We start from the raw sequence: 18875 nt of genomic DNA on the forward strand, positions 1-18875 counted from the left end.
GTTTACGGGAGGATTTACACATCACTGGCAAGACCTGATCAAATCATACCAATGCAAAATGCTTCTCCAGCAGTGCAATTGCAGGTAATAACGATACCTTAACTCACGTTAAGCTATGGTCTAATATGTGTTCACTAAAAACCAAATAACGTTATTTGTCGGCTAATTAATAAGTGGTCAAACCGAGGATGTCGACCTAGCAGGCTAGGTGACGTTTGTTGCCATTCGTGCAAAACTCAGCAAGAGTTAATGTTAATGAAACTTAACATCGCCTTCTCCCAGTGACTTAAGTGTATTCAAATTAAGTTGCAACGATGATGTCGGCAATCACTGGTTACGTTAAACCATTTGAAACAAGTAGGACTGTAGCCCCTTAATGATAGTGAGTATGGCTAACGTAACTTCGGATCAATATAGCAGAGCCCTTTTACTTTACCTATCAACTGGCTAATGCTAGCATGATTTAGCATGCTATGAGCTAATATACTTAGCATCTACGAAAGAACAGCACATATCTTTTTTCACAAAGAATCTGTCACAACTAACAACGATGTCTCTTACAAACAACTACACAATGTATGACTATCAATATGTATTTAGTCAGACTCTGATAAGATATAGCCTAATGATGATAACAGCAACACTTAGGTTAGATTATGTGTCGAAATCTGGTGTCGTTAAAATAAGTGAGTGATGACGTGGTCGTGTCTGCAGCATAGACGGTAAAACATAATGGACAAAGCGTCGTGTCTGCAGCCAGCCAGCTGTCAATCATAGGTGTGAACACGGCCTTTTTAGATTTGTTAATATAACATTAAAAAAAATAATTTCAGCGAAAAAAGAAAAAATGTGTGTATTGAAGCATCTTGAAAACAATTTTTTCGAATAAAAAGTTGTATATACAAAAATAGTTTTAGGTGAGAAAAGTGACACGGAAAGTTGGCTTCTTGGCCATTGAAATACATGGGGATGGGCGGAGTTACACTTTGTACTGCAGCCAGCCACCAGGGGGCTCTAGACTAACGCTCGCATCACTCTTAACAGACGGCATACTGTCCAGTTCTATGTATACAGTCTATGAGTGTTCTTACTAATGCCCATTTTCTGTAGGTGAACTGATTGGATGTACATTTCCATATCAATATCACATAGGATGTCCACTCTTCCGTTTACATAACCCCTCATTGTCTGAAGGCAACATACCAAGCTCACTCCTAACAAATGGAGAAGAAAGGGAGAGAGAGAGAGAGAGAGAGAGAGATGATAGAATTACCAGTAGAAGACCAATCACCAGATCATTTACATTTTTAATTTTAGCTGTAATGATTATCCAACACAATTTATGACAAACATCTAAAACACATAAATTAATGTCAAGGTTTAAACAATGTTTAAGACTGACAAAGTACAAGCATTGCAATAACACTTGACTCCTGTTGAGCAAGACACATGGTACATGCCAATAACATTTGTTTAACTGCTTGAAAACACCCCACACACACACACATACACACACACACACACACACACATCACATGCCACCCAATATCTGCAACCTGTGACACAAACAGCCAAATTCCAGCAACAGATCTACAAACCTAACACGCTAATTCTAAGCATTTGATTCAATATCCAGTGTAGTAAAATATGTTTTGCAAAATATTATATACAGGATATACAACGATCCGATCATTTTTATTAAGGCACTGTCCTTCAGCATGCAAGATCTGAAAAGTTTAACCATGTTAATAGTTGTGTTTAACATTTGATACGAATGTTTCAATTATTGGACAAATAAAACATTAATTATGATTAACAAAACATGATCATAAACTGGCAAAAACAAGAGGATGAGGAAGAAATGCAGACATTTCATCTTCAAAGACAGTTACAGTCCCACCAACTGACACTCAAACTGACTAAAATGACCAAACCACACAGGAAACTGCCACTCCTCTCTGTTCTCTCACTTCCTGTTTCTCAGGACAGTCGTTGCCTCTTCTGATGCAATACGACCCAATGTCCAATAATATCACAAATGTGACATCACTCACCTGAGAGCAGGAGCAAGATGGAGGTGAAGACCCTCATTGAGATAAAAAAAAAACTTTTGTTTTTTTTGATGAAAATAACACTGCCTGACCTACAATGCCAAGACTGTCACTCTGTAACTCTGATTCCTGTACTATTACCTAACAGTGTTAACACGACTGAGCATCTCTTAATTCCTTTGAGATCTTTTGTAAGATAATACAACCCAGAGTCCATCAACTGTTCCAGTTTGTGGCGTCTCTCTCCTAATGTCTGAGTCTTTAAAATATTGCTTCCGTATGTGTGAGTTTGACTTTGCACTTACCAGGGGAAGGGGTGCGTGTGTGTGTGTGCGTGTGTTTGAGGTTTCCTCTATTGGTCTCAACTAGTGCAGTGCCCGTTCAAACATGCCATTCCTGACCCGTAACTCAATTACATGACCACAGGTATGCCTGCTTTAAAAATAGGATGATAGGGAAACATCGTTCCAGCTAAGCATTTAATAATGAATAGGCTACTGAATATTATAATATGTTAGCCTATAATTAATGTGGCCTCTAATAGGCTACGCCTACATGTGTAATAATTTTAGGCATGGCTGCATGTGACATTTCTCAATCAGAAGAGACAGATCAGAATGACATAAGCCTAACAACTGTTTTGAGTTAAGGCTAAATCTGTATAACTTACAGAATAACTTCCTAATGCTATTCGAAGCGTCAGTTTATTATACTTTTATTTTGAGTGGTCACTACATAGGCTACCCGTGTTTGATGGCGTGATAAGTGACGTCGCTCAGTCTGCAAGTTGTTGTCTAACGTTGGCTATGTGGCATTAGCCTATCGTTCGTTTCAATTTGGGACCCTGCAGTCGGAATTGTCGTTTGTTTAGTCAAAGTCTCAAGTCCAACGTAGCCTGGGCTATTCGAAGCGTCAGTTTATTGAACATAGCTACTTTTATTTTGAGTGGTCACTCACAACATACCCATGTTTGTTGGCGTGTTGTTGCAAAATACGCGTAATAATTTTATGCAAGCAAACTGCATACAGGGAGTCTTTATTGTTGAGGTCAGACATGATAATCACCTAGCATCTTTACCCACAAGTGGTTCTCGAGTAATCCATTTTTTAAATTGCGACTGACTATCATCAAAGTGAGACCTAGCTACTGTCAGTACACGATCCATGGGGTGGAGCTCCCCTGAAACTGGTCCCCTTGGAAACAGTGCAGTGCAGCGATAAACGTCCTACGTAAATAAGCATATTTTGAAATATGCATTCAAAAATCTTCAAAATCAAGAGTGCACACCTTTGTGCCACGTGCGAGCCACATACGAAATCTTAGGTCAGTCTGACAAGCGGTCAGCGAGATATGCGTGCCACAAACACACAGACGCTTCTTGCTTTATAGATAGATATAACACACAGAAGAGGAGCCTGATAATGACTTCCTGTTTCTTATAGACCTTTTGTAAGTCTGAAAACTTCCCTTGCAAACGCATAAATCAACCATCAACATGTCAACATGTGCATCACATAGCATACAAATAATCTATTTAATTCAAATGAGATTATTTGATTTGGGGCCCAAAAGGTAATTCCACCGTGCTTCTGATTGGCCAGTCTGGTGCTTCATGGGAGAGGATCATGTAAAGAAAGGGAGGAATCACCGGAGTGCACAAATGTGGATTTTTGTTATTTGTTTTTTGGAGCAGCAAAAAAAAACAAAACGTTTTGACGTTTTGATGGGTATTACCAAAGTCCTTCCCTCCACTTGGTGGCCATATAACAATGCTTGTTGGGCACTTATCGGGCATCTATTTCTATGTGCGTGTGCAAGGCTTCACGACACTAATCTTGTGGTGAGAGCACAACACATGATTGGCATGATGTCTTCACAACACACCACATGATTGGCTCAATGGATTCACATGTCAGCGTTTTGCTGCAGAAGGGGTGGGATATGTGTAGACAACTGCCATATTGGTGTTACAAACTAACCCCATGCATTTCTATGGAGGATTTTTTGAGTGCTGTCTCCTCATTAGAAAGTATCTGCTAAAGCTCAGTGTGGAGGACAACATTAGATCAGCTGGACCCTAAACTGAAGAATGTTGTGGCGAAATTCTTACCTGAAAATGTTTTGAGGCCCATGTACATCTTTAGTCACAACTTTAATCAAATGTACAAGACAGAATTCAATCAATGTACAGAAAGCATTTCCTTTTTTTAATATCATGTTTCAGTTCTGTTTATATGTGGGTCTACAACAATGTAGTGCAAATTCATAAAACATCATCATCAGAGTCCAATGAGTCTGTGTGCTCGGGTGATCCCTCCCTCTCTTCACAGGTGATTTAGACCAGTGGGACACTTGGACATGTAGCAATGATATCTGCCTGACTGTTGCAAAGCACACCTGATTATTATTGTTTTTTGTTTTTATTATTGCTTATACACTAAAATAAAAAAGTATTACACAGTTATCAAAATACATGCCGGGATGGAAACATCAGCCCAGATCTGCTAAACATTAAGCATATTGTCAGCCTCACACTTTTTGCAAAACACTTCACACGGTGATTTGCTAAACACTTCACACATTTCTCTGTTAGACACAGAAATCTCAAAAAAAAATACGTCATCTTTTCAAAATACTGTTTTTCAAAATACCCAATTGATCAAAAGCCTACACACAAATCCACCTGCTGCTCAAACAAAATGCAAAATGCCTCCTATCTTCTGCAAAATTAAACACTGTATTCAAAATATCATAAACACATCTCAAAAGCAAGCATCAGCTATCAGACCTATGCACTACAAGGCAACAGGTGACTTTGTGGTGACTGAGGAGAGAGAGAGAGAGAGAGAATATTTGAGCTCTTCCTCTCTCTGAGGTTAGATCTATCTATATATGTATAAATAAGCATGTGGTCAAAAATATCCAGGCAACACTCAGGTGTGAGGAACCACTGCAGGTTTATTCACGATACCGGGAGCAGGTCACTAGCAACATCATGTTCCAGTAACACTACTCAAAGTTCTCTAGGGCGAAGCCCCATCTTATGCATGTTAATTACATTGGTAATACAAATCACATGAGTACAATGGTCTTTTCCAAAAATCCTCATACATGCAGAAATACAATACATATACACTTCTTGGACATAGCATGTGATCCGTGCGCCATACGCAAGTCATGTGGCTAAGTAGATAATTGGTCAATACAATACATATACGTCCTTCAGCATTCTCTTGCCATAGTCTAGTTCCTGTCGGGATATTCCTAATATTACTGCCTCAGGCAGAATTACCCTCACCCTTAACTCGTGACAAAGGGGGTCGCATGACCTTTATTAGAAAATCATGACATGGAGAGAGCAAATGACAGGCAAAGCAAAGTTGATGCACAGTATTGAATGTATAGAAAGCATATACAGAATATAAAAAAATGTTAGTAATCCAAAATTTCTCCTTCAAGCACTACAATGCAACAGGTGACTATCAACCAACAGTGCAATGAGAGGAAGATGAAGATGAAGAGTGTGGATGAGAGGGGGAGGCCATTCGGTTGTTAAGTCCGGCGTCACAAGCCCAACTGCTTTTTGGTCAAGAAAACGTTAACTGGGGCAGCCAGCCAGTTTTTGCAACTTATAAACCTTGTCACCATCACCTCCGTTTTATTGAGAGTAAAACAAAACCGGTTAACTTTAACAGAGCAATTACTAAAGCTGTGCAGCCAGATGATACAATCAAGGGTTACTTGCAGACTTCTGCGAAAAATAAGATTTTATTAGGTTGAGGCAACAAGTGAGTAGTAGGATGACAGTTTTCTTAAAGGCTACTCTGAATAGCGGAAAAAAATCATTTATTTTACTGTCTATGGAGAAAACCGAGCGGCTTCGAAAGCCATTGGACCCGTAAACAGATTTATTAGCCTATTATTGCATCATCACTTAATAGCCAAATAGTGGAAGATGGGTAGGGATAGGAAGATGAAGGTCGACCTGAAAGAGTACATGACAACAACAGGTGAGTTTTTCTGTTCTGTTTTTAACAGAAATGGAAAGCCACCAGCATTGCAGTGAGAGGAAGAGAAAGATGAACGAAGAGTGATGAGAGGAGGAGGCTCTATCAGAAGATGGGTGGCATGGCATAGAACATTTTGGCACATTCAGAAGATGGGTGGCATGGCATAGAACATTTTGGCACATTCAGAAGATGGGTAGCATGGCATAGAACATTTTGGCACATTCAGAAGATGGGTGGCATGGCATGGAACATTTTGGCACATTCAGAAGATGGGTGGCATGGCATAGAACATTTGGATTTATAAGTACTACTATATACACAAACAGTAAAACTCTTTTACAGGCACAAAGACCAAGTACTGTATATTCAAGAAATTAAATATAGTACGATATTTACATGACATAGTTTCCAGAGAGAGAGAGAGAGAGGTCAGATCTATCTATCTATCTATCTATCTATCTCTATCTATCTCTCTCTCTCTCTCTCTCTCTCTCTCTCTCTCTATATATATATATATATATATATATATATATATATATATATATATATATATATACAGTATATGCAATGATATTTTCTATGAAAATCTACACAAATCTAAGATAACTTTAACATGACATAAATTATGGATGAATTATTACATTTCTCTATCTGTAAAAGTACAAATAAGAAGTTGCGTCCGGGACAAGGAACAGTATCCTAGGTAACTCAATGGAGGCGGGGTTTTGGAAGCCAGCCATTGGATAACCAAAGCTGATTGGCTCTGAACTGATGACCATGGTTTTATAGTTGAGGGAATCAGTGAGATTTTTGGCTATGGCTGGGTTTGCACAGACACCTCAGTCAGGCTCAGCCTATTGGAGGCTGGCATGTTTGTATCGGATTGGTGGCAAGAGTGAGCATCATTGATTTCAGAATTCTAATTGGCTGCTGGCACGCCTGTAGGCAGTATCAGATTAGTTGCCAGAGCATATGTGTCATCAATTGGCTGATTGGCTGCTGACATGTCTGTAGGCAGTATCAGATTGGTTGCAACAGAGTATGTGTCATCAATTTCAGAATTCTGATTGGCTGCTGACGTGTGTAGGCTGCATCGGATTGGTTGCAACAGAGTATGTGTCATCAATTTCAGAATTCTGATTGGCTGCTGTCATGTGTGTAGGCTGCATCGGATTGGTTGCAACAGAGTAGATCAAAAGGGAGTTGATGTCTTCAGGTTCAGTGTTAGTTTCAGAAAACTGATTGGCTGAAGCTGGATGCTGTTCTGGATTTTGATTGGCTGTGGTGTATATGCTGATGACAGGTGAACTGTCCTGATGATTCCTCTGATTGGTTGGAGTCGGAGGAGTTTGGAGTTTATCTGCACTGCTGTCTGTGTCTTGTATCTCTGCATAGATGCCGTTGTTCTGTGCAGAAAGAAACCAGATATACCTCAATACACATCAGAGAAGAACTGTAGAGTGAAAATAGTCTTAAGGACACAGACACACACACACACACACACACACACACACACACACACACAAACCAATAGTCTAACCAACAGAAAGCTCCATACCTCTTCAGCATTACTTGGGTTCCTTAGTGATGATCGTGGTGCTGATAATGACAAAAACCAATGTGTCATGTTTGCAATACATGTTTGAACAATCACTAAAATAAAGTTACATTTAGTCATCTTCACTTATCACTTCACTTAAGACACTTATCCTTAGACATCTCTGAAATACAGTAACAGTAAGTTGTAGTTTCATATGTCCTCCTCAAGGCATCTCTTCTGTTTTGTTTACTGCAAATATAATGGGATAGTTCCTATAATATGAAATATGCATATGTATATATATATATATATATATATATATATATATGCATATATGCATTGTACATGTGTGTTACATGTGATATACATGTAAAATAATGTAACATGTTTGTAACTTGTTTAAAAACATGCATTTTTGAATTGCTTGGCAATCCATATGTGAGTGTGTGTGTGTGTGTGTTACTTTCTCTCCTCTTTGCTCTGGTCTTCATCAGTATGATGGTCAACACCAGTAGGCCGACCAGCACAGCAGCTGCTAGTCCTCCATAGAGAGATGCATTCTGCCCTGTAAGGAAATCTGATTACAGACTATCACACAGTAAAAATCACTAATGTAACGGAGGCAGACTGAGCTAGCGTGCTAGTTGCCCGTGTAAATCCTCACAGCCCTAACCTTAAGAACGCTTCTAACCGCTCAGTTGGAAGCCTGGGCTTTTAGCTCAGTGGTTAGAGCGTTCGTCTCCCATGCCGGTGTGTGTGTCAAAGTGGCGGGTTCGAGGCCTGTGAGTGGCGAACAAACCGACCTTGTGACACTAAGCAAACGCAATTCAGTGCTGTGATACACGCCACACACGCCACATCATTTGTGATGACAGTGAAGTTCTCCTCATAGGGGTAGTGTATAGCTGAAGTCCCAATAGGGGTAGTGTATACAGTAGCTGAAGTCCTTATAGGGTAGTGTATACAGTAGCTGAAGTCCCTATAGGGGTAGTGTATAGCTGAAGTTCCTATAGGGGTAGTGTATACAGTAGCTGAAGTCCCTATAGGGGTAGTGTCCAGCTGAAGTCCCTATATGGGTAGTGTATAGCTGAAGTTCCTATAGGGGTAGTGTATATAGTAGCTGAAGTCCCTATATGGGTAGTGTATAGCTGAAGTTCCTATAGGGGTAGTGTATAGCTGAAGTTCGTATAGGGGTAGTGTATAGCTGAAGTTCTTATAGGGGTAGTGTATAGCTGAAGTTCCTATAGGGGTAGTGTATAGCTGAAGTTCCTATAGGGGTAGTGTATAGCTGAAGTTCTTATAGGGGTAGTGTATATAGTAGCTGAAGTTCTTATAGGGGTAGTGTATAGCTGAATAGAGAAGGCGTGTTATTTCTCCGATTGCAAGTTGTTTACCATCGAATGACAGCTATATTAAAGTAGAGTTTGCATTTTCTTGGATGTAGCTGGGCCTTGTTTGTTGCATTGTTGTAGTCCATTGTTTGCAAGTCATTTTAATGGTTTGATTGTGAACTATACATGTGAATGGGTAATGGGTTGAATAAATATAGTTAAACATTATTTCATGGTAGTGAAACAGTTAAAACTAATGCCTTTTAAAATCATGTGAGCTGAATGCAATTCAAATGTTATGTATTTAGATGCATCTCTTAAAAGCTGTTAATTTATTGCATAGTTAAAATCATGAGGTCAAGACAAATTCCACACTGTGAAAGTATTGCATGTGTTTTCTTTATTTAACTTGTTTATTTAAGATGTTACTAGATTATTTGCTTCTTATTTACAAGGTTTACTTCTTTGGGATTTGAGAATTGAAAAATTAATTCTCATGTGTTTCACTGAATGCATTTATCTTGTTTTCATTTTCTAAAATGGTGTTTGTAAAAAAAGAGAGCAAAAGTGTGATGAGTGGAATCCTGTTAAGTCCTCCTGAAATTAACTGCCTTATCAAGTGGGAAGTTTTGCAGACTGAAACCTTGCAATGGTGAGGGCACTTGACATTGACTACTAGCGAACTAGCTCCGCTGGTGGGAAAACGCGTGGGACTCATGAGTTGTAGCAGTATCCTATTGCGTGCAGAGGGAATTTGAAAGACAACCGTTTATTCTGCCCCTCGGACTGAGTACTGTGAATGGTGAGTCCCCAGACCCTACATCTTGATGTGGGTCTGGCTTGTCAGGTTATCCCTGAGCCTTAATTCCTTGAAATCCAGTGTCCAGAGTCCATCAGCAGCTCCAGTTTGTGGCGTCTCTCTCCTAACCTAGTCTTTAAAATAGTGCTTCCGTCTCTGAGTTTAACTTTAAACGTATTGGGGGAGGGGGGTGTGTGTGTGTGTGGTGAATATATATGTGTGTGTGTGTGTGTGTGCGCGCGTGTGTTTTTTCAAGTAGTCTCAACATAACACCCTAAGGAGGAGCCTGATGATGGCGTTCTGTTTCCAGTAGTCCTTCTGTCAGTCTCTGTAAACTTACCCAGTGCACTTATAACTCAACACTCAAAATACCAACACATACCCATATGTAAGGGATAATGTATAGAACGCCGGTCATTATTGGGAAAATAAGTCCCGACAGGGCGAACCGGACCCTGACGCGCAGTGGAGGGGTCTTGTTTCCACCCTGAAGGGACTTATTTTCCCAATAATGACCGGCGTTCTATACATGATCCCGCTTATTACACGGCTACTTGCCAAAACGAAATAATAAACTCCCCACGACATGACTTTAGCCTACATAGCGTAGCCTATTTGTTACCGTTCATCGTGGCATGCTGAGAAACAAATAGTTCGCAACAACACACGCTGAACTTGAATCAAACATTCTTTAGAACACAGCTGATCAACCGTCTGCTTTCACTTTTGAATGAAGTTCCAGTCCTTGCAAAGTGATATGCAAGACGTATCAGAAGCACAAAGCCCGTTGCCATTGACAGCGGTAATTATATGTTTGCAGCGGTAATTACATGAAAATATTTTACCGTAGAACTTTGGGAAATCCCATTCAAGCCAATGGAGCATTCTACTTGCCTTGTGAAGAGCCGTGTAATAAATATATATACAGTGCAACGCAACCATATTTTCCTCTAAGAAGCTAACATAAGAATTCATGTATGACCATGACCAGTTCTGTTTTGTATTCAGATCATTGCTTAAAGCTACATTGTGTAATTTTTGTGTCAATTCTTAGCAAAAATCCATTTTTTGCTCATGTGTAATTACTTCCACCAACAAATCAAAGTATTCTCGTTAGCGTAAAATCTGCCATTCAGTTTCCTGTGTCAGGGACCGTTCGTTATTTATAAACGGGATCACCGGAGGGATTTTGAGTGCTTCGATCAAAAGTTGCATGACCCTTCCCTGCCTGCTATATAATTTTCAACGACCCTCCGGCAGCATTTTCAAAAATGATATGACCCTCCCAAGGGGGCAGGCGAATTCCCGGAAGTAGAAGAATCGACGTAGGCTGGAGGGACCACCTCTCTGCTAACTCCCATAGAAGTCCATTCATTCTAGGATTTTTTTGAAATACCATAACTTCATATAACATATATCCTGTGCCGATATTGTAGCTTCTGTGTAATCCACATAAACACTACAAAGGCAAAACAGACTCCACTACCTCGTCCGTAACGTTGGTTACCCGTAAGAAGAATGGTTAGCTTGTTCGGTTGGAGGGAAGCTAGCTTTGACGTAATCTCTCTTTCGCGCCGTAGGGAGATAACCGTATTGTTTGGATAAGAAGCTCAGTCCACCTTACTGTCTATGACGGTAACTCATAAGCAAAACCTAGCATACACGACCGTATGTTAAGGTAAAGCATTACACAGAGGCAACCTAATAATAATAAAAAAGTAAACCTATTTTTTTTTTAAAACGGCACTAATCATTACAGAGGTTTTCGATGGATTGACCGTAGGTCGGAAAAGTGGAAAGAAGATTAGCTTCAAGGCTATATGATAACTTTTTTGTTTTGTTGACTGTTTTTGAAGATGATCATGTATGGTAGCTTCAACATTAACACGACTTGGTGAGGATGATATTAATAATAATACATAAATAAATGTTTAACTTTGATGACTTTGAAGGCGAAGGAAGTGTGAGAATAATTTCAGTGTATCTATCATATGAGTTACAAGATTCAGTTCGATGGCTAACGTCACGAAGTTAAGTGTGAGTCTGCGCAGTACTGGGGGGACCAACTGAAAAATCGTTCTATTTGACTCAGTGCCCTCCCATTGAAAACGACGGAGTCTGTTCGTCCATTTCTTTTACTGTCTATGGACCCTCCCCGGCCAATTATCGATGTCTTCCGCCCACGCTCTTACGCGCTAAGAAAACACATCAATATATGCTACCACCTTAAAACCAACCTCTGCTTTCTGATCTTACACATCACACTTCACCAAGATGGTGGCCATTTCAGTAGATTTACTCACTAACATTGTTGTGGAAACACAATAAGCATGGAAACGAAATGCACACTTCCTGCAACTGCATTAGCCTACTTGAAAAGTTACTCCTCTAGTAAGTATTCACATGAAATAAAACAATAAAGCATTGAGACCATTCAACAAAGCACGCTGGGTAATAACAAATTCAACACATGAACTTGTTGCTATGGACTCGTCTCTAGGCTTCCTCAGTCATTGTAGCTAAAGCCGCCAAAGCTGAACATTATCCAAAACTCAATTTCTCAGATGAGCGTCAATTTGGGAGCTTGCTACACTCTTTCCTTCTCAAATGACTTGAAAAGGCCGTTTGCACAATTTAACAAATAATCACAGGGACCGAAAAATACCTAACATGACAACTTTTTCCGGGTTTATCATTTTAACGTTTCCCCGCTGTCTTGCCATTTTAATATTTTCCCGTAGAATATCCCATATTACTGTAATACTCTCATAACATTAGTCCTGCATTCTGGCCTGTCTCTGTGTTGTCCTGTTGTTACACCTTGCCATTCCAGTGAAACAGATGTATTCAAATCATCGTTTTGCTTGCTTGAATGCGAACTCAGAGTGATGTTAACCTAGGCCTATTTAAGTTAACGACGTGGTTGTCGTGAGAGCACGATTCATTAGCGCTTGCAGTGTTCGGCCGTAGGCTATGCCTACGTGCGCACCTGCCAGGCTACTCAGCTAGACAAAGAATTCCCCCTCTATATTCACTCCAAGTTGGCCTACCATAACTTACCAACTACACTGTAGACCATAAACTGGCTATTTATATGACCAAATGTATTTGTTCAACTTTATGAAGCAGAATTACGCACTGCTACTTGGAACATAACACATTTTTGTTGGCAGGAGAGAGAATAACAGCGATTAACAAATTGCACTTGTTGCTGGTTACCAATAAATACTATATATTTTTTTGCAAACAAAAAAAACAGAAAGGATGGAGACAGCAAAGCTAGAGATGGGCAGGAACAAGGTCAATTGGTAGAAATACTTGTCAAAACGTTAGGAGCTGGATGTGTGGATGAATGAAGCACAAGTATGCTTTATGTTAAGCACACTGTTTAAAGTTAGGCTATACAAGTAAACCAAAGTTAAATTTAGCTTTTTTAGGGCTGGCTAAAGTTGACCAAATGGATATAGGCTGTTAGGCGTGAACAGTGGCGGTTTTAGGTACGGGCGAACCGGGCGGTCGCCCGGGGCGGCATCTTGTAGGGGGCGGCACGAGCGCTTAAAAAAAAAAAAAAAAAAAAAAAAAAAAAAGAATAATAATAATAAACGTCGCAAAACGATTTTCTATTATCCATCACTTGTGTGAGGAATTAGGGAATTGGCGCCCCTGTTGCTCAGAAGGTAGGCCTACTGCACTGCACTGTGCAGAGGAAGGGGCGAAGGGAGGGGTTTGCGGGGGACAGTTCACCTCTGGGTCTCCTTAATGAAACGGGAAAGGGGGGATGAATGGGGATCCACTGTATAGTAGCCTACAACAGTCTATTAGTGGGCTAAAATCAGTCACACCTTGACTTTCTTCCAAACAACGCACATCTCATAATGTTATGAATGCAGACCTATGATTCCTGCACATTTAATTAACTGTGTGAAATGGCTAATAAAAATAGGTGACAAAACGATTAAGAGGTCACCCAGGTGAATTGGTTTGGTCTTGACTGTGGTCGCGAGTGCCTTCCAGTAGCAGCAACTGGAATCCATGCATTTCCACTGAATTATTTTTTGAATCTGATCCCTTATCATAGCTGTTCATTCTTACTCGCTGCTCGACTTATCGTGACTAAATTCAAGATGGCTGCAAACGCTAAACTTCGTGAAGATACTGTCTGTATAAATCGTCTTGTAAGTAAACCACCAGTGCTTTTTCAAAGTTCTCAATGTCTCGTTTTAAATGTCAGGGCCCTCGGAAGTCTACCAATGAAGTGTGGAGATACATTGAGCCTCGTAAATGGGTGTAAAACAGTGATTTATTTGCATGGCTAGCCCGATGCCGAAGCACCACTATTGAAAAAGCTGTTGGTAGCATCGGCTAACTAGCGCCAGATTTTGGAGTGCAGGGGAGAAGCCGAGATGGGCTATGAGACATACGTTCACACTCGGTATCATGTTTCAATACACTTTAGGTCAATATCACACCGGAATTCTCCTTTAATACAAAAGATGGGTGACCCTCCCTCCTAGACAAAAAAAAGTTAGGTGACCCTCCCCTCATCAAAGAATAAAAAGACATGACCCTCCCCTATTTTCCTCCGGTGACCCCGTTTATAAATAACGAACGGTCCCTAACACATTAGATTTAACCAGAGGGTGTCACTAAAGCACCAAAACCTCCGCGATATATTTTTATGTGTATTGTATCATAATAACAGAACAGAAGACCATAGGCTAGGCTACTGTCTGTCTTTGACTCTGCCGAGTAAAAGTTCTGCATGCGTTTAATAAAATAAATGCAAACAAAGTTCAGTGTAAACTGTGTAAAGGAAAGCTGGCATGGATCGACCACAACCATGCACAGCCACCTACGATCGGAGCATGTTTGCACTGGGGGGTACATCTAGGCTACAGGTCAGCAGTCAGAGGCTAGCTTTTTGGTTAGACCACGAACGTTAGATGCTAAATACATGTCATAATGTCTTCATGTTATATTCATAATATTATTGGACATTAGGCCTTACTGCTCGATCACACCAGAACAAAGGATGACTGTCCTCAGAAACAACAAAAACAACACGCTACATTTATATAGCACTTTTCTCGACAGCGCTTCACAGGGAAGGGGGAACTTCACAAACCACCACCAATATGAAGCACCCACCTGGGTGATGCACGGTTATGCACCAGAAATTGATGTACAGTAATAGAGAAGTGAACGTTTCTTGTGTGGTTTGGTCATTTGGGTTTAGTTACAGTAGTGTGACCCCAGAGTCCATCAGCTGCTCAAGTTTGTGGCTTCTCTCTTCTAGCATCTGAGTCTTTAAAATATTGCTTCAGTTTATGTGAGTTTCACTTTGCACTTACTGGAGGAGGTGTGTGTGTGTGTGTGTGTGTGTGAGAGAGAGCCAATCCATGTATAATGTCCTACCTGATTGTGTTGTATTTGAATTTCCATGTGCAGATGTTGATTCCAACTCTGGTGCTCTTGTGTTTCTGGATGAGTGTGTGTCACCTGTATGGGTAGTAGCAAACACATTTGTGTGTGTATGTATTTGTGTCTTTGTTCTTTTCAGCTTAACACATAAACAGTGATGGGTCCAGAGGTGTGTTCAAATACTCTGAACAGATGAATGTTTAAAGAGTAAATGTTTTCCTTATATAGTTACATTTTAACAATTATGTGTAAACGTTCAAATTATTAAATGTTCACAATTTGCCTTATTCACACGGCGACCATTGTAAACCAAAATGAGGCTATGGGGTCGGGGTCCCAAAATAGTTTGGCCCAAGGGAAAGCAAATTAACAACATTGTGACAATAACTGCTTTCAGACATAGGTGTAAGTCTGCATGTTCTGCCGATGTCAAGCGGTTGGGACGTATGAACAACATAACCGGCTATTTGGAATTCCGAACTTAGCCGGCTCTTACACTACTACCCTCCTAGTATTTCCGACAGACATTATGTACTGTAAATGAGCTTGTGTCTGAACGAAGCGAAGAACATGCAGAGATTCTGTTCATGTGTGTCGGTGTCGTTCACACATATGACTAGCCTGAAGAGCCAGACCCACATCAAGATTAGAGTGCGGATTGGGCCGCAAATTTCTGTCCGAACCCGGCCCGCGTCCGACAGAGTTGCGTCCGAACCCGACAGGCATTTTCATTTTTATGTCCGAACCCGACCCGAGCCCGATGCATATGATGCCTCAGTTATTCCTATACTAGTGATTAAACGTTCACGTTAGCCCATTAAACGGAACACACAACAAATTGTCTACAGAATCAGATGAGCGTGCACGCACGCAGGTCACACACAGCGCACATTAACACAAGAGGCCCAAGCAAGCATAGCCTATTGAAATAGAATTCTTGTCTTACCATTGACGAAAAGTCTTGAAATGAACTGCAACAGTCTTTGAAACTACAGTGCCTCTGTCACTGATCCATATGCAGCATCGACGTTAATTGGGGCAACTCGAGGATATCATCATCCAGTTGAACGAGACGACCTTATAGCCTACGTCTTTACCACAGTATGCAACGCAAATAATCTTAAAATCTCCTGATAGGCTAACAACTTTTTTTTAACGTCATGCACCCAAGACTGTGCTTATGTGCGAAATGTGCATAAACATTTGTTTATGTAGTCGTGACAACGCGTGTGCATTTCAGGCGGCATATGCCTGAAATGCGTTGTCACGATAAACAAATCTTGCACACAGGAAGAAAGCTATTAGGTATTTTTTACATTTTACTTTATTCTCAAAAAACAAACGTTTGCATCATGTGAAGCAGACCTGTTGGATACCCAACATAATAAGGACTTTTAAATGTAAAGCTTCCAATGCATATCGCCCCCATGTGTCCGAACCCGAACCGAACCCGACTATAATTTCTAAATATTTGTCTGAACCCGACCCGACCCGACCCTCGGGCTCTGGTCGGGTAGCCACACTCTAATCAAGATGTAGGGTCTGGGAACTTACCATAGGCACTGCTCAATCCGAGGGGCGGGATAAAAGGTTGTCTTTCAAATTTCATCTACACACAATAGGATAGCGCTACAACCGGCTACAACTCATGAGTCCCATGCATTTTCCCACCAGTGGAGCGAGTTGGCTAGTTGATCAAACTTTTGCTAATTTAAAAAAAGCTTAACTCGAGTTGCGATTCAAAGACCGCTGTTCGCCAGCTGCAGCATCCATCTTCTTTGTAAACCCTCGGTGAGTTGCACAGTTTTGAAAACAAACGTTCAGGGTTGTTTTAAGGACATGTTTGTGCATGCCTGTAGGCAGCCACTCTAAAGCAGTAAAGGCGATTCAAAACGAGTGAGAAAAGTCGAGACAGGACCAATTGTCAAAATTTCGGTGTCCACCACTCTAGTTCATCCAAAACAAACCAGAAAAGGCACTCAAAGTGCTAAATACTGGAATTATCCTTTAAGTATATATACTCTTTTTGATCCCGTGAGGGAAATTTGGTCTCTGCATTTATCCCAATCCGTGAATTAGTGAAACACACTCAGCACACAGTGAACACACAGTGAGTTGAAGCACACACTAATCCCGACGCAGTGAGCTGTCTGCAACAACAGCGGTGCTCGGGGAGCAGTGAGGTGTTAGGTACCTTGCTCAAGGTCACTTCAGCCGTTCCTACTGGTCGGGGTTCGAACCGACAACCCTCCGGTTACAAATCCGAAGCGCTAACCAGTAGGTAACGGCTGCCCCCTCAATTATTATTAGCCATGTATGCTAAACAGAAATTATTCTTCCATCACATACCCGCTGTGGTGGTGTGCGTTTCTTATACGATAAGTAAGTATGGCAGTTAACTCCAGCACCTACCTGTGGGGCTGCTGTGTGCTGACGTACTTCCTGTGATTAGTGGAGGTTTGGAGGTGGGAGGGGCTAAATGAGGAAGGGGGAGGAGAAACAGAGGAGAGAGGAGTAGGGGAGGGGCAAACCCTTTTAGAAATAATACTGCAACAACAGATTAATGCTCCTGAAATATCCCTAATATCAACACTAGATATATGCTTGTATAACCAAATGGGCTAATAATTTCCAGATAATGTAATCACTCCTAATATTGTTATAATCTTTGTGAACTTGTGAACAGGGAAACCTGTTCGAGTCCATGGCCGTTTTTTGTGCCAGGCTGTAAGTATGTCCATTTCTGCTGTGAAGTTGCACATGTTTGGGGTCTATGCTTATTGACTCACTCTTGTAGCCTGCCCCTGATGGACGTTTGAGGTACTACAGGTTTTGGAACGTCTGTGTTGGCTGCATTGTTTGATATTAAATGTTACCGCTTGTTTATGACACATTTCTGGTGGTTACTACATCTGGAAATGTACACTATTGGGTTCTACTACGCTCCTTAAAAGCCGCTAGTAATATTATTGTGACATGAGATTTATGCTCCTGATAAAGTGACTCACCCTGCTCCACCTCCAGCCTGAATTCTGTATATCTATAATCTTTATCATCGTCATCAAACAGTGAAGCAGATGCACACCTGTATATCCCAGCATCCTCTATACTCAGGTTGTGTATGGATGCAGCAATGGCTCTGCTCTCTGAGTCATGATAGAGAGAGTATCTTCCTTTGGTATATGTTTTCTCATGTGCTTTTGTTAATTCAATGACAACTTTTCTGTTGCTCATTTTCATCAGGAACACAGACATGGGGTCATATTCTTGAGGATATTCACAACTGATTTCCACACTTTCCCCCACAGAACCATTCAATGTCTGAACACAGCATACCCAGCTCACACCTGACACATGGAGAAAAGAAATGAGTGTGTGTGTGTTTATAAATATATCAATATATGTATGTATTTATTTATTTATATATTATAATATACATTTATATTACATGTAAAAAGCACAGCTAATCTACCAAGCTAACAACAATGTTATAAATTGCAGTATACTGTAAAAAGACATTAAATACATTGACTAACTGACACTGAAACTTGACCATAATGACCAAACTACACAGGAAACTGCTACACCTCTCTGTTCTCACTTCCTGTTTCTAAGGAAACTCATCTCTTCTTCTGGAGTAACTGAGCAGCAAGACCCAATAAGTCTTACCCAACAAGTCCAATAATATCACAAACCTGACATCACTCACCTGAGAGCAGCAA

The 18875-nt window shown here is 40.6% G+C and overlaps 1 protein-coding gene and 1 long non-coding RNA gene across 3 annotated transcripts in view; both read right to left on the bottom strand.

The window, feature by feature from the left end:
- The window catches only part of LOC121700268 (CMRF35-like molecule 8), a 32260-nt gene that overhangs the window by 13071 nt on the left and 314 nt on the right, over window positions 1-18875 (bottom strand). Inside the window, exons 1-7 of one of the 2 annotated variants that reach the window (XR_006027155.1) lie at window positions 18863-18875; window positions 18162-18500; window positions 17566-17628; window positions 15148-15231; window positions 8066-8179; window positions 7621-7661; window positions 7067-7468 (exon numbers count right to left, since the gene is read on the bottom strand). The exon at window positions 18863-18875 is cut by the window's right edge and continues 314 nt beyond it. Coding sequence is in view for 1 of the 2 variants with exons in the window: in XM_042083140.1 (XP_041939074.1) it covers window positions 7118-7468; window positions 7621-7661; window positions 8066-8179; window positions 15148-15231; window positions 17566-17628; window positions 18162-18500; window positions 18863-18875 (1005 nt within the window). In the remaining variant the exon portion in view is untranslated. Of the gene's footprint in view, window positions 1-6619; window positions 7469-7620; window positions 7662-8065; window positions 8180-15147; window positions 15232-17565; window positions 17629-18161; window positions 18501-18862 lie in introns of those variants that run through there. The other variant, XM_042083140.1, reaches the window with a different exon arrangement.
- Window positions 10945-15090, bottom strand: LOC121700325. The gene is made up of 3 exons (XR_006027188.1): window positions 14802-15090; window positions 11989-11996; window positions 10945-10956 (listed from the first exon to the last, which is right to left on the bottom strand). It is a non-coding gene; the product is annotated as an uncharacterized LOC121700325 (long non-coding RNA).

The sequence above is a fragment of the Alosa sapidissima genome, chromosome 24, assembly GCF_018492685.1.
Source record: "Alosa sapidissima isolate fAloSap1 chromosome 24, fAloSap1.pri, whole genome shotgun sequence".
Lineage (NCBI taxonomy): Eukaryota > Metazoa > Chordata > Actinopteri > Clupeiformes > Clupeidae > Alosa > Alosa sapidissima.